The following is a 14,290-nucleotide window of genomic DNA, read 5'->3' as shown; positions in this document are numbered from 1 at the left end:
TGTGTGTGTGTAATAATAATATTAAAAATTAATTAACGGTTTATTGAAAGAGCATGGCAGCCGGAAGGCTAAAAATATAGTTACATAATTGGGGTATAGGCCTCTTGATTGACAAATATACATGTAACATAAGTGATACAAATATGATATATAATAACTAGGTGGGGAGAAGCGATCAGTACGTGCTCGTATGGGCTGGATGCGGTTGTGGTGTGAAACAGCAATTCTCGGGCTAGGGATCTCGGGCGGTAGTAGGAGCCGGTGTCGAGGATGGTGCAGAAGCTTCTCACCAAATTTGCAGGTGAGGTCGTGGTGATGGTCAGAAAGAGCCGAGAGGGTCAGTGTGTGTTGAGCGCTTCTTGGTATGTGGAGTAAGAAGGGGAGAGAATAATCTTGCATGCCCTCTTTTGTGTGTGTGTGTGTGTGTGTGTGTGTGTGTTGGGTCAGAGTTGTAATTAGTTTTGTGGCGATTGGCAACAGTGTAGGGTTTAGGTAAACAATTTATTTTGGTATCTATTTTATTGTTTTGCTCGGGTTTTATACAGGTTTGATTTAGATCAACGTTGACATATCACATGTTTAGCCAGCGAAGGAAAGCGGAATCCTTATTCTTCATCTTTTGGTCGAACTCAGCAACGCCGGAAAATTTTACGGCTTCTCCGACGTCAACTATATGACATTCCATGGGGCTTGTTGATGTGTTGATTATGACATTATCGCCGTGGAGATCGTGATGGCTGTATCCAGCGGCGTGGAACTGGGTAATGGCTGAGAGGACCTCATCGTGGAGGTATTTAATTTGATCTCTGTTGAGCCTCATTACAGCTTCAGTGAAAGTTATGCCGGGGCATAGATCCATCACCAGGGCATAAGGCTTGGTTGTGACGCCGTAGAGTAGTGGAACCCCCCCGGCCCCATCCAGCTCTTGTAGAATGGTTGCTTCTTCTGTTAGCGGGGTGCCGTTGTGGAGTTTCTTAACTACGACGTTTCTTGTCTCTCCACTTTCTAGGGTGAGGCGGTAATGAGCCGTCTTCCCCCGCATCCCGCTACGAATTTTCTTGTGATAAGTGAGATTTTCCCATAAAATTTGAGGGAGAGCTTTTACATCTGGGGCTGACTTCTCACGGGTATGGGTGTGAGAGGTGGTGGGGACGGGGGAGGTGGAGGTGGTGGGGACGGGGGAGGTGGAGGTGGTGGGGACGGGGGAGGTGGTGGGGACGGGGACAACAAAGGCCTGGAGTTTTTCGCTGGCCAAAACGAGTTTCATCATCTTGGGGCTGGAGGAGGAGGACGGCGAGGCTCCTCTCTTGGTTCCCTTCCTAACCTCCTCGCAAGTCTCAGTCAGATAAAGATCAAATAAGTCCATCGTTGGAAGTATTCGTGAGCTCGATGTGATATGAGGCTTATGATATAGAAAGAGAAATTGACCGAGTAATGTAAAAAAAAGAAACATTAGTAAGGTTGGAATTTGGTTGTAATCATCGCCACTAAACTATTAAGTTAATACTATAAATCGAGTATGACGATCATCCATCTATGATAAAATAATGTCACCATCATTGATAAGCTCTGAGGTGGCTCGAGAGGCCGATGCGGGACCGGCAGGGTCGTCCACATGTAACACTGCTCAAGTCTACATCTAGTGCAGCGTCTTTCCGGGGCTGGCGATTGTCTGCCTCGGTGTGCAGTTGGGCTAACTCGAAAGTATTGACTACTTCCCGTATGTGTGTGTGTGTGTGTGTGTGTGTGTGTGTGTGTGTGTGTAATAATAATAATCTATATATATAAAACAAAGAAGTATGTCTGTTTGTTTGTGTGTGTGTTATATGTAGTGATGATGGATGGTGCTATATGTAGTGATGATGGATGGTGTTATATGTAGTGATGATGGGTGGTGTTATATGTAGTGATGATGGATGGTGTTATATGTAGTGATGATGGATGGTGTTATATGTAGTGATGATGAATGGTGTTATATGTAGTGATGATAGATGGTGTTATATGTAGTGATGATGGATGGTGTTATATGTAGTGATGATGGATGGTGTTATATGTAATGATGATGGATGGTGTTATATATAGTGATGATGGATGATGTTATATGTAGTGATGATGGATGGTGTTATATGTAGTGATGATGGATATTGTTATATGTAGTGATGATGGGTGGTGTTATATGTAGTGATGATGGATAGTGTTATATGTAGTGATGATGGGTGGTGTTATATGTAGTGATGATGGGTGGTGTTATATGCAGTGATGATGGGTGGTGTTATATGTAGTGATGATGGATGATATTATATGTAGTGATGATGGGTGGTGTTATATGCAGTGATGATGGATGGTGTTATATGTAGTGATGATGGATGGTGTTATATGTAGTGATGATGGATGGTGTTATATGTAGTGATAATGGGTTGTGTTATATGTAGTGATGATGGGTGGTGTTATATGTAGTGATGATGGATGGTGTTATATGTAGTGATGATGGGTGGTGTTATATGTAGTGATGATGGGTGGTGTTATATGTAGTGATGATGGGTGGTGTTATATGTAGTGATGATGGCTGGTGTTATATGTAGTGATGATGGCTGGTGTTATATGTCGTGATGATGGGTAGTGTTATATGTAGTGATGATGGATGGTGTTATATGTAGTGATGGTGAATGGTGTTATATGTAGTGATGATGGGTGGTGTTATGTGTAGTGATGATGGGTGGTGTTATATGTAGTGATGATTAGACAATCTATCTATATAAAACAAAGAAGTATGTCTGTTTGTGTGTGTGTGTGTGTGTGTGTGAAAATGTATGTTCATATCTCTCTCTCTCTCTCTCTCTCCTTAACTTATCATGTAAACCTCGCGTGACCAAACAAGCTTGTTAACAGCACGGCGTAAACAGCAGGTTGTCCACATTAACTGCGGCTAATTACCACAACAGATAAATAACACGTGTTTAATTAAGGATCTGTTAACCAAAATTTGATATCTTGATTATAACTTGTTCAAATGGCTTTTAGAAAATGTTCAAATGATTTTTAGAATATTTTAATTACCTTTGCAATGCTAATTACTCGCCACTTATGGGTTTTCGAGGTCATTTCTTGGTGCTTGTGTATTATTCTGGATGTACTTAAATAGTTAGGCACATTAAATTTTAGTTCAGAGAGAAAAAGTATTTTTGGCCAAAAATCCTTTAAGGCTTTAGACTTACAATTTTTGTCATTTTCGGCCCAAAAATGGATTTTGTTCAAAATTTCAGTATAGGTACTCCTGAATGGGCTGCTTAAGGATCTGTTAACCAAAATTTGATATCTTGATTATAACTTGTTCAAATGGCTTTTAGAAAATGTTCAAATGATTTTTAGAATATTTTAATTACTTTTGCAATGCTAATTACTCGCCACTTATGGGTTTTCGAGGTCATTTCTTGGTGCTTGTGTATTATTCTGGATGTACTTAAATAGTTAGGCACATTAAATTTTAGTTCAGAGAGAAAAAGTATTTTGGCCAAAAATGGATTTTGTTCAAAATTTCAGTATAGGTACTCCTGAATGTGCTGCTTAAGGATCTGTTAACCAAAATTTGATATCTTGATTATAACTTGTTCAAATGGCTTTTAGAAAATGTTCAAATGATTTTTAGAATATTTTAATTACTTTTGCAATGCTAATTACTCGCCACTTATGGGTTTTCGAGGTCATTTCTTGGTGCTTGTGTATTATTCTGGATGTACTTAAATAGTTAGGCACATTAAATTTTAGTTCAGAGAGAAAAAGTATTTTTGGCCAAATATCCTTTAAGGCTTTAGACTTACAATTTTTGTCATTTTCGGCCAAAAAATGGATTTTGTTCAAAATTTCAGTATAGGTACTCCTGAATGTGCTGCTTAAGGATCTATTAACCAAAAGTTGATATCTTGATTATAACTTGTTCAAATGGCTTTTAGAAAATGTTCAAATCATTTTTAGAATATTTTAATTACTTTTGCAATGCTAATTACTCGCCACTTATGGGTTTTCGAGGTCATTTCTTGGTGCTTGTGTATTTTTCTGGATGTACTGAAATAGTTAGGCACATTAAATTTTAGTTCAGAGAGAAAAAGCATTTCTGGCCAAAAATCGTTTAAGGCTTTAGACTTACAATTTTTGTCATTTTCGGCCAAAAAATGGATTTTGTTCAAAATTTCAGTATAGGTACTCCTGAATGTGCTGCTTAAGGATCTGTTAACCAAAATTTGATATCTTGATTATAACTTGTTCAAATGGCTTTTAGAAAATATTCAAATGATTTTTAGAATATTTTAATTACTTTTGCAATGTTAATTACTCGCCACTTATGGGTTTTGACGCGAACTGTGGGTTTTTGGTGCTGTGTCACTAGGCTTTGTTACCGGTGTTTATCCATAAGTAGAAAAAACAAGAACATTGGCTTTGATTTAATGCCGTAATAATGAAAGTAATCAGTGTATTAAATATAAAGCCTAAATAATAATAACAAATAAAATAAGAGTAATAAAATAATAAAAATTAACCAACAAACGTTTATCACCTACCTACAGATATTTATCATATTAACTAGAATGTGTTAAGGCGCCAAGTTACAGGTGTTATTGTATGTTACAGGTGTGTGGGAGCAGCGGGGGAACGGCACCTTCATCACCCAGTCCAGCCAGAACCAACTCTAGCGAGAAGCGAGAGGACACTCACCCACCCTATGCGTGTAGAAACAGACGGGTAATGTCCACACCATAATACAACTATATCATACACATTATAGAGAGAACGGAACTTTTACGACCACAAGACACCGAAGTCCACACATCTCCCAACACTCACTCCCAACACCTTTATTGTTTAACATTTTATTTAGTCAAAATAACCATTATAAATGAGACGATTTAAAGGGTTGTTAGTATGTGTACGTTAGTCTTTTTAATAGTATATTGTAACTCAGTAGCAGCTATTAAGAAAATAATTGTTTCCTATCCTCATGCTTGCTGGTTGGGTGGGGAAGGCTGGAGGCCACATAGTAATAATAATAATAATAGTAGTAGTAGTAGTAGTAGTAGTAGTAGTAGTAGTAGTAGTAGTAGTAGTAGTAGTAGTAGTAGTAGTAGTAGTAGTAGTCATCGCCTTGTTCCTATACCTTTCTACCTCTTGTAGACGTCGCTGGTGGTGAGCGACAGTCTGGGCAGGTTCCGGGTAGTGGTGAAGAAGACACGACCCAACCTTGGCATCGCCATAGAGGGCGGGGCAGACACCAAGCAGAAGCTGCCCAGGGTCATCAACATAGCGGCCAACGGGGCGGCCTTCGAGGCGGGAGGCCTGAGGGTAGGCCAACTTATACTGGCTGTGGACGGCCAAAAACTGGACGGTAAGTCTTCATGTCTGTCTATCTGTATTCGACCTAAAATTGGATAATGGGCGGTTTCCTTCTGTCTATAAATTTCCCTGTCTGACTATCTATTCCTGTCTTCCTTTCTCTGTAAATAACGTGAAATAAGTAATTATTTCTGGACTCTCAAAGGTTCTCACGTTTTATCCCTCAACTCAGCTGATCATGTGATAATGCATCTAAGTGACATCTCACGACACAATGATGGCAGACAAAATGGCTAACAATATTACACTGAAACTATCGTGGCTGGATGTCTTCCCCTATCCACAGTTTGGGGTAAAAAATCTTATATATGGAGCTTTGAGAATACTGAACAGAGGTGTAATTTATCTAAACTAAAAACACTTCACATTAATTATGAAACTATGAATATTAACGAAATATTACAGGTGTATTGTGGTGTTGTTCTTCAGGTCAGAGTCACGAGGAGGCTGCCCGTCTGATCGCTGGCTGCTGGATAAGTCGGTCCCGGCCAGAGGTAGAGTTCATGGTGGTGGAGAGGAAACCCACCGCCTCTGATGTCCGTCGCTCCTCGATCTCCTTGCTGTCGCAGATGTGAACACCTGGGGAGAAAATAACAGGTGTAATTGGGAGATGATCTACGGCCACAGGTGTTCGTCAGTCCTCCAATATGAAATGAGCATTGAAGCGACAGGTGTAGTGCATAACTATCCCACGGGTACAGGAGTTCGTCATTGCTTCATATATAATGTGAACACCTGAGGAAGATGCGACAGGTGTGGTGGACAGGTAACCTAACCTAACCACAGGTGTTCGCCATTCCTTCATTTCTTCTGTATATTCGACGTCAAGAAATCAACTCAAATCATCACATCCTATAATTGGTTTTCATTCATTATCTGTATTGGTCTTCAAAACAGAAACACACTCATAAAATAAAAGATGATATTGTGGTAAACACATTAACGATGGGGTGCAAACAATAGCATTCGTTGTTTTAGGGAGAAATCTTAATCCTCTGGTTTTCTATTGGGGGTAAGTTTATTTTTTTATGAAGGAAGGGTAGCTTTTCTATCTTCTGTTCTTTGTGTATTATAGATGATATACATATACATACTGTAGGTTATATATATATAAATATATACATACATACATCCATACATACATACATACATACCGAATCACAAATTTTCACAAGAGAAAAAACCAACTAGTTTGCTGTTTGAAAGGCAATTTAGATTTTCTTAAGTGTGGCGAGCATGTATGGAAAGTGGTGTTATAAGCTCTCAAGTTAGCTCAGTTTCCACTCTCACCTAAAATGCCGTTTTCTTTATTACCGGTAAACTGACAACTGCTCATCTTGTAACTTACTGAAGATCCAACTTAGAGAAGGTATAACTTGACCTTCAGAAATTTTGGATATATTTGTTAACACTACTGTACTGAAAGACAATGTATAAGACAGGAAAACATCATAAACCTGAAATAGCACTAAGACACCTAAGAATAATTTGAATTTTATGAATGAAAAAAAGGGAAATGAATAGAAGAATTTCCCCTTTTCTTTTTTATCATGACCTGGACATGATCTTGACCAAAGTTTGCTTTTAAGACATAATCTCTCCAGACACGACCAACGCTCAAGACACCCTTGGGATGTCGTGTCCTCAGTGTAACCAGAATAATTCCTATCGAATTAGTATGTTTTAGTGAGTGTGAAATTTATTAGTTGTCACCTGTTACAATTTTCCTTCACTGACGCCATAATAAGTGGAAATAAACAACAGAACTGGAGTAAATCACCCAGGCAGTTGATCTGTAGCAGTCCAGACTCTCTGTGTCGGTTTCCTGATGAGATAAAGGTATCTTGTACTCTGTCTGTCTCCCTGGAAATGATCGGCAGAAAACACAATGTCTTTACTCAGTGTGACAGTGTTCTGTGACGTACCCGACTCGCTGTGACGATCCTAATGCACATATACAGTATAGTTTATACGTCAGGCAAAATATAGTTTGTCTCTCTCTGGAAGTTTATAATATCGACCAGATCATCTGGCTAACAACTACAGATGTTACATGTCGACGTATAGCAAGAGTTCTTTGTCCTGGTAACCTCTGCTGATTCCTTACATCTGCCACCTGTGACTAGAGCAAGGTCTTCATACCACGATTAACACCGCCAACCCCTCCAACTTCTATTGGTCACCGCGAACCTCTGGATTTTTCAACCTGGCATCTGATATATCTAAAAGCTCTGTTTAACCTTCACGGAAATAAACAAAAATGTATCTGAAGACCTGGACTGGATGTTGTAGTGAAACACACACGGTACCTTGCCATGTTAGAAAATTCTCACAGACACAAGCGTGGTATAAAACAACCCTATGCATGTAAGATTCTCCTACAGGAGTTAACTTACCTAACCTTACCTTGTTTAATGGTGATCCGCTATAACAGACGTGTATGTGTTGTGTTCCGCGCAGGACGTTTCTGCGTACACACAACCGAAGGATTACATCACGGCAGGATTATTTTTATCACACCGAATGAGTTTGACAATAGCTGTTGAAGATAGTAACAGGAAACACATCGTGGTGCTCAACTCACTCCCTCCTACCCAGCCAACGCTTCATTGTCCTGTTGAGCTCTGAGCTGGTCACCTAAGTTTACTTCAGCTCTCAAGGTCAAGGTTGTGGTAGTATTTCTGTTAGTGAAAGTTACGGTGACTGATAATTAGCTGAGATCATGTGTCTTGTGTTTCACGGGAGGTCTACAGCAAGATAAACTGACCACGTAATCAAGGGTACGTTCAAATAATGTTGTTTGACAAAGATTAAAAAAAAAAGATCTTAAAAGGAAAATAACTGTTCGAAAGTTTCACCATTACCGTACAGTATTTGTAAATCTTCCCTGGCCTCCAGTTGAACTTTTCTTTCTTTTCGACACAAATGAAGACACGAAACTGACATTTACAAAGACCTCCTTCTGCTCAAATGCCTCTACATCCAGATATGTCAGACAACACGGTAAGCAGTCTACCACCAGTGATAAATAATATTTTATCTCTAATATAATCGACGCAGCTCTGTTAATGAATCATACGAGCTCTAGAATAATATATTCCCCAAAGAGAACATGAGCTGGCGCCACTGTTACTCTTACAGGGCGAGACCACTGCATGCTTAAACTAAAGGGTTGTTATGAAGACCCAAGTGGAGGCGCTGTCTCCTGGTTGTCAGAGAAGCTGAGATAAGAAACGGAGGAACGGTAAAAAGAGGCCCGTTCCAACAGATGTGAGTGAGGTCAAGATTTGTGGAAAATGAGAGAGCGTTAAGTAATGACTCCCTTTGGGGTCCCCTGTGTGTACCTTCCCTGCATCCTCTGTCGTGCAGGAGCAGAACCTCACTCACTTTATCTGAAGCCAAGAAAATGCTTCCGAACAATTTCTTCCTACAGTTGGATAAGAATTCAACCTGACGAACTAAGTGAGGTGTGGCACACCAAATATGAAGTTCCGCCGTCGATTTTGCAAATCTGAGCCTATGTGGGCAAGGCATGCCTTGATTGGTCCACGCAGCAATGACGTCACCCATGTATATCACTCACTCCTCATTCCCCTCAAATCTAGTTTAACTAAACATGTTTTAAACTTAAACTTATGCCAAATTAAACCTAAACCTTGTATAAGGATTGATGCTATCTGATTTCATAGTGGCCACGAACCAATCAGGACAAGGATGCCCGCATGTGTGTGGATTTTGCCTACGTGTCTCCCGTTGGCCAGCCATTCACGCAATGCCTTTTAAGTCACCACGCACAGGGAGGACCACCTTCCCTCCAGCTCGCTTTATAGACGTTATGTAGATGAAATATCACATTTTGCCTTTAATATGATGCCTCTAAGTGAAGAAGACTCGTCAGTTACATTAATAGTTAGGCTGTGTCTACTGACCCATGTACAGCACTCAATCTATTTTTGCTAGAGAGCCAAGCGTGTGTAGCTGATGTACAAGATAACCATTTATGACGGCAGACACAAGCCATCCACACCGAACTTCACCGACTGCCCATGTGTTTCATTACCGAGCCGGCCTCGGCATTACAAGGAGGTTATTATGTAAACAGACTTTGTATATTTGACTCTAGCAAAGATTTGAGGGCGGGACCTCGGTCTGTAGATACTTCCTAAAAGTTAATTTTTTATATTAATAAAAGCATTGTGAATAGATTAAACTTAGGCCAAAAATTATGAGTATAATATAAAATTTTACATGTAGTGAGAAATTATATTTATTAATGTAATTATTTGATACACATTTAGGTAAAAGAAAACAAATTTGACTTATTTTTTAAAGTTAAGGATAAAATTGTTTTAGTTTTCTTTCTCAGGAAATATTCAGAAAACGATTTACACAATTTCTGTAGGGAAACTAATGTATCCTTCTCAACATCATCATTCAGCACGGAACACACTGAACAGTAATGTGTTGGGTTTTGGTGCTCAAACTTTCCAGTATATTCTTATATACTATGAAGAATACTTTACTGAGTGAATACAGTACTTCTCATTATATCTGTCTGCCCTGATGGAGTATTTTTAGGGAAATAAATAAATAACAGAAAATAATGTATTTTTGGAGTATAATTCGTACTGGAAATACGTCGTGTGAATACTGACTGACGCGTGTATTATTCTTGTGAATCATAGCTCTTGGAAATGCTTTGTATTTGGAACGCTTCTCGATAACAATTAGAGTATATCTGCCTACCTGTCTGTCTCTATCCACTCCCCTTCTCTCTATCAGTTCTTCGTCGGATACATAAATGAAATTCGAGCGACTTTGTTTTATTAACAGTGTTTAGATGTACTTAGGACTTTTATAACCGATAATTTAAACACGCTTCTTATCTAGAGTTCACATAGTGTTTTGGCTCTCAGTATATTACCATGATTAAGTGACACATGTACTGTACGTGCAAGTGAGTGAAGCAGCAGTGTAAGCTAGTTGTAAGACCCAGAAGTGTTAGTAGAGAGCTTTTAGTGTCAGTGAAGTGTAGCGATAAATTTTCTTAAGTGTAACTTTAGAAACAACAGCTTAAGTATGTTTACTCTGTCAATAACAAATACTTGAAGATTCATCCTTTACCAAATCGTTTGGATGAGTGAGTAACTTGTTTTTCATTTAAAGGCTCTAGCAACCGACACGGGTCCGACTGTCATTATATTTTTGTTACTGGGGCGGGTACAGTACACCACTGCACAGTCGATGTAGCCTATTATATGACCTCTTGACATTAACCAGCCAGACCTAACTCACCCAATACAAGGTTAACCATCTAAGGGTAGGTTTGGTTAATTTAGGTTATATTTCATATTGAATCTTGTGGCTCACTATGCATGTTCACTATGACCAAGTGGACCTCGTGTGAACAAAGACCGTTCACTATATACACTGGCTACGATATTTCCGACTTTACCAAGAATGTGTTGATAACCGTACCTGGATCCGTAAAAGTATTTCGTATTTCGTATTGCAAGACCCGACAATTAATATCATGAAATTTGTATAAATGGTGAAATGTCCCGTGACAGGCTTTAGACCTTGCTGTTGACGCTGTGTGTGCAATGTTTATATACGGTAGTTCCCGAGATGGACGTTAGGAAAGTTGAAACTATAGCAGGCACCACAGCTTGTTGTTGTTTGTAAAAAGAGACTTCTGCATTTCGGTAAAAATACGGCTGTAAACCTCTTGATTAGTCTTGTGTTGTTGTGCGTGTCGGCCTGCTTATAGTTATTGATAGAGTTTGTGGACGCGATTTATTAGTGCAGACGTCGAATGCTAGCGACTGTCAAGAGCAGGGGTGTCAAACTCATGGCCCGCGAACCAAATGTGGCCCTTGGGATGGTCAGGTGTGCCCCGCGGGATGACGGTAAAATTTATCATCCCGTGAAATTATGAAAGAAAAAGATATAATCATGTTTATTTAATAAAATGAATTTTACATACTTAAGATCAGACAAACCCAAATTAGGAATTCCTGGTAAGCCAGGTAAGGCAATGTGTGAAGCTGCTGTAAACTTCAATCCTGCAAATATGTGATATAGCACGTGTGTTGGCCTTGAAGAGGGTAACTAAAATAAGAATAGGCCCTCGAACGGTTTTGAGTTTGACACCACTGGTGTAAGATTTACATTTTTGGAAGTTTTGGGTCAAAAATTAGATTTTGCTGAAAATCAAAGTATGGGTACTCGTGAGCTTGCTGATTGTGACTATGTGGTCCATGATTCGATTGAACAGTAATTAGTGGCAAAAATGACCCTTGGAAGATTTTACTATCATATTTCAATGCTAATTACGCATCAACTATGGGTTTCCAAGGTGTAATTTATGGTTTGTGTGTTATTCTGAAATTGCTTAATTAGTTAAACCCCTTAAATTTCAATTCTGAGAAAAAAGTATATTTTGGTCAAAATTTTTGTAAGGTGTAAGACTTACATTTTTGGTGGTTTTTGGCCAAAAATTTGATTTTGCTGAAAATCACAGTATGGGTACTCCTGAGTTTGTTGATTATGACTATGTGGTCCACGATTCGATTTTTCAATGTGTACCACGGTGAGCTTCGGTGCTTCATCTCGATTTTTTTAAGATGATATTACTGTGGTGTTGAGACTGGGTGATTGTGGGGCATGTGTCGGGTTATGTATCGTCTCCTGTGAGTCACGTGTTACATTGTGCATCACATGTCGCTTCCTGGGCGTAATATATCGCTTATTCCGTAAAATATCTTGTTGTTTGCTGTGATGTTAAAACTAACAGTAAGACAGGAAGTGTTCTGTGTAGTCGAGCTGACCGCTGACAACAATCACTAATTCTGGTCATAATTATACACATCCAAAACAGCCGCCAGAGGTCATCTTCAACAAGGGGTCAACAAACCTCGTAGCCTCGACTTCCCTTATTGGTCACCCGTTCCCAGGAAACAAATCTTCCTGAGAATCTGAAGCAACCATTAAGAGACGAGTGTCCAATCCTAAAATATAAAGTACATTCCGTAAATGTATTCGTCGGCGTCAGTGATGTTAAACCCTTCAGTTAGGGATTTTTTGTGCAAATGTGACTAAAAGCAGCTTAAGGGTCGTACTGTCATGGCGGGTGTCCTGTGAATATTACCTGTAAAGTATTTCAGATAAGTTAAAACTGAACACGTCCAGAAATACAAATTGCGAGTGAGTGTGTAACTGTTATGATATGACGGTGCTTGTACTCATATACTTTACTGTAGCTTAGAAGTTGAGCTTTTAAGGATAGACCGTAAACAGCTTCATAATAAGTGTCAAACGCTTGCTTATAATGTTAGTTTTGATCTTTAATTTTAGCGTTATGGCTGAGAGGACTGTCCCCCTGATGGCCAAGAATTTACCGCCCGGAAATATTGGACGAGAACCGATTCGACAAATATTTTAATCTCTAAATGCATAATGTGTGAATTATAGTCTTCTATTTTCCGTGATACTTTGAAATTATATTACAATTATGTATTTAATTTGATATTGGTGTAATGAATGACACTATATTATTCTGTTTATCTTGAAGTGTTTGGTGCTCAGTAATGCTCTGTTTTTAACTTCCCGTATTATCCCATGAGCAGATCTTGTCAGTCTTGGTTAATATTGTGAGCTGCGTAGCGGAAGTTTTCTTAGAAGACATGTTACTTGGAATGATTCACATTAAATATGACGCCAAGTTAGTCAACTAGGTCCACATTAATACAACAAATGGTAATTATGCTTCCTGAGGAGTGAACACGATGCAACAGGTAGCTCGATTATGAAGGCAATTAACACAACCCACACACTAAATTCTCAAGATTCCTACGTAAGTTTTCCTTTTTTTCTATCTTGCTGGGGACGAGACAACGTATCTGATTATGATCGAGTCTTACAAAAGTCTTATTTCGGTGACACTAAGGCCGCTTGTCTGTGTGTCGTCTCTTAGATAGTCAGTCTGTTACTTACATGCATTTAATTAGTCACCAATTACAGGTGGAGGTAAGAATCCTAGAGAACCGAAGCCCAGGTCACTTAACTATGCATCAGTCACATCAGCTGAGCCAAAACTCACGGATCTAGTGTCATGAGGATCTACTATAGCTTCCACCTCCCCCTACTCCCAATCCTCCTCCCCCCATGCGTCCATGCTCCTCCTCCCCCTCCCCTCATGCTCCACCTCCACGTCACCACACTCACCATGCTGGCCGGTGTTCCAAGCCTTGTCGTGCCTGGTGTCCTCATTACCATTGTCAGTAGTAAACAGACAAATTAATACTACCTGACAACCTTGGTAAACATCCCTCACTACAGTTGTTGTTCCCACCCCTGATGAGGAACAATCTATTGCTAATCTTCCTAATTATGAACTAACTAATTCAGCCAATCTTGCTCTAGTCTAGAGTAACTGATTAAACTAGTCATTTTAACTAATTAAAATAGTTAACTCAACTAATTCATTTAGTTTTCATGTGAACTAACTCAATCAGTCTTTGACAGAACTTAATGACACAGCAAGTCTTCGCCTGCGCTAACTATGCAACAAGCTGCAATAGTACAAGCTGTCTACTCTATTGCAAGATTTCTTACTGCCTGCGCTCTATATCCTGCGCTGTCGAATTATTCCTTGTTGTATACGATCACTACTCAATAAACTCCCACAACTCTAATCTATTCAGTGATTCCAGATATCCATCCCTCTTAATTTATCGTAGCGTCGAATACAACTAAAGAGAGAGAGAGAGAGAGACTAACCCCCAGCAGTGCTCGGTGGCTAGGCGAACTATAGAGTCTCTAATCACCATGACTCCTCGTTTACGTCAACTTCCCAAATAATTCTTATATTCAACAGCGTCATAACTGCCATTTCCTCTTACGT

The 14,290-nt window shown here is 39.4% G+C and overlaps 2 protein-coding genes across 2 annotated transcripts; one reads left to right on the top strand and one right to left on the bottom strand.

Annotated features, from left to right (window-relative positions):
• Window positions 1-571: 571 nt before the first annotated feature.
• On the bottom strand, window positions 572-1,042 carry LOC121860459. Its single transcript, XM_042357615.1, has one exon. It carries the CDS (start codon window positions 1,040-1,042, stop codon window positions 572-574), a length of 471 nt encoding a protein of 156 aa, XP_042213549.1.
• A 3,584-nt stretch (window positions 1,043-4,626) lies between these two features.
• Window positions 4,627-10,130, top strand: LOC121860463 (the record flags this gene model as incomplete). Its single annotated transcript, XM_042357623.1, is given in 3 exon segments — window positions 4,627-4,737; window positions 5,167-5,377; window positions 5,815-10,130. Coding segments are annotated over 3 exon segments (468 nt in total), but the record flags the coding sequence as incomplete, so codon positions are not given.
• Between the last annotated feature and the right edge of the window lie 4,160 nt (window positions 10,131-14,290).

Source organism: Homarus americanus, unplaced genomic scaffold (assembly GCF_018991925.1).
Source record: "Homarus americanus isolate GMGI-L3 unplaced genomic scaffold, GMGI_Hamer_2.0 scaffold43152, whole genome shotgun sequence".
In the NCBI taxonomy this organism is placed as follows: domain Eukaryota; kingdom Metazoa; phylum Arthropoda; class Malacostraca; order Decapoda; family Nephropidae; genus Homarus; species Homarus americanus.
This window is presented reverse-complemented; position numbering and strand designations above follow the sequence as displayed.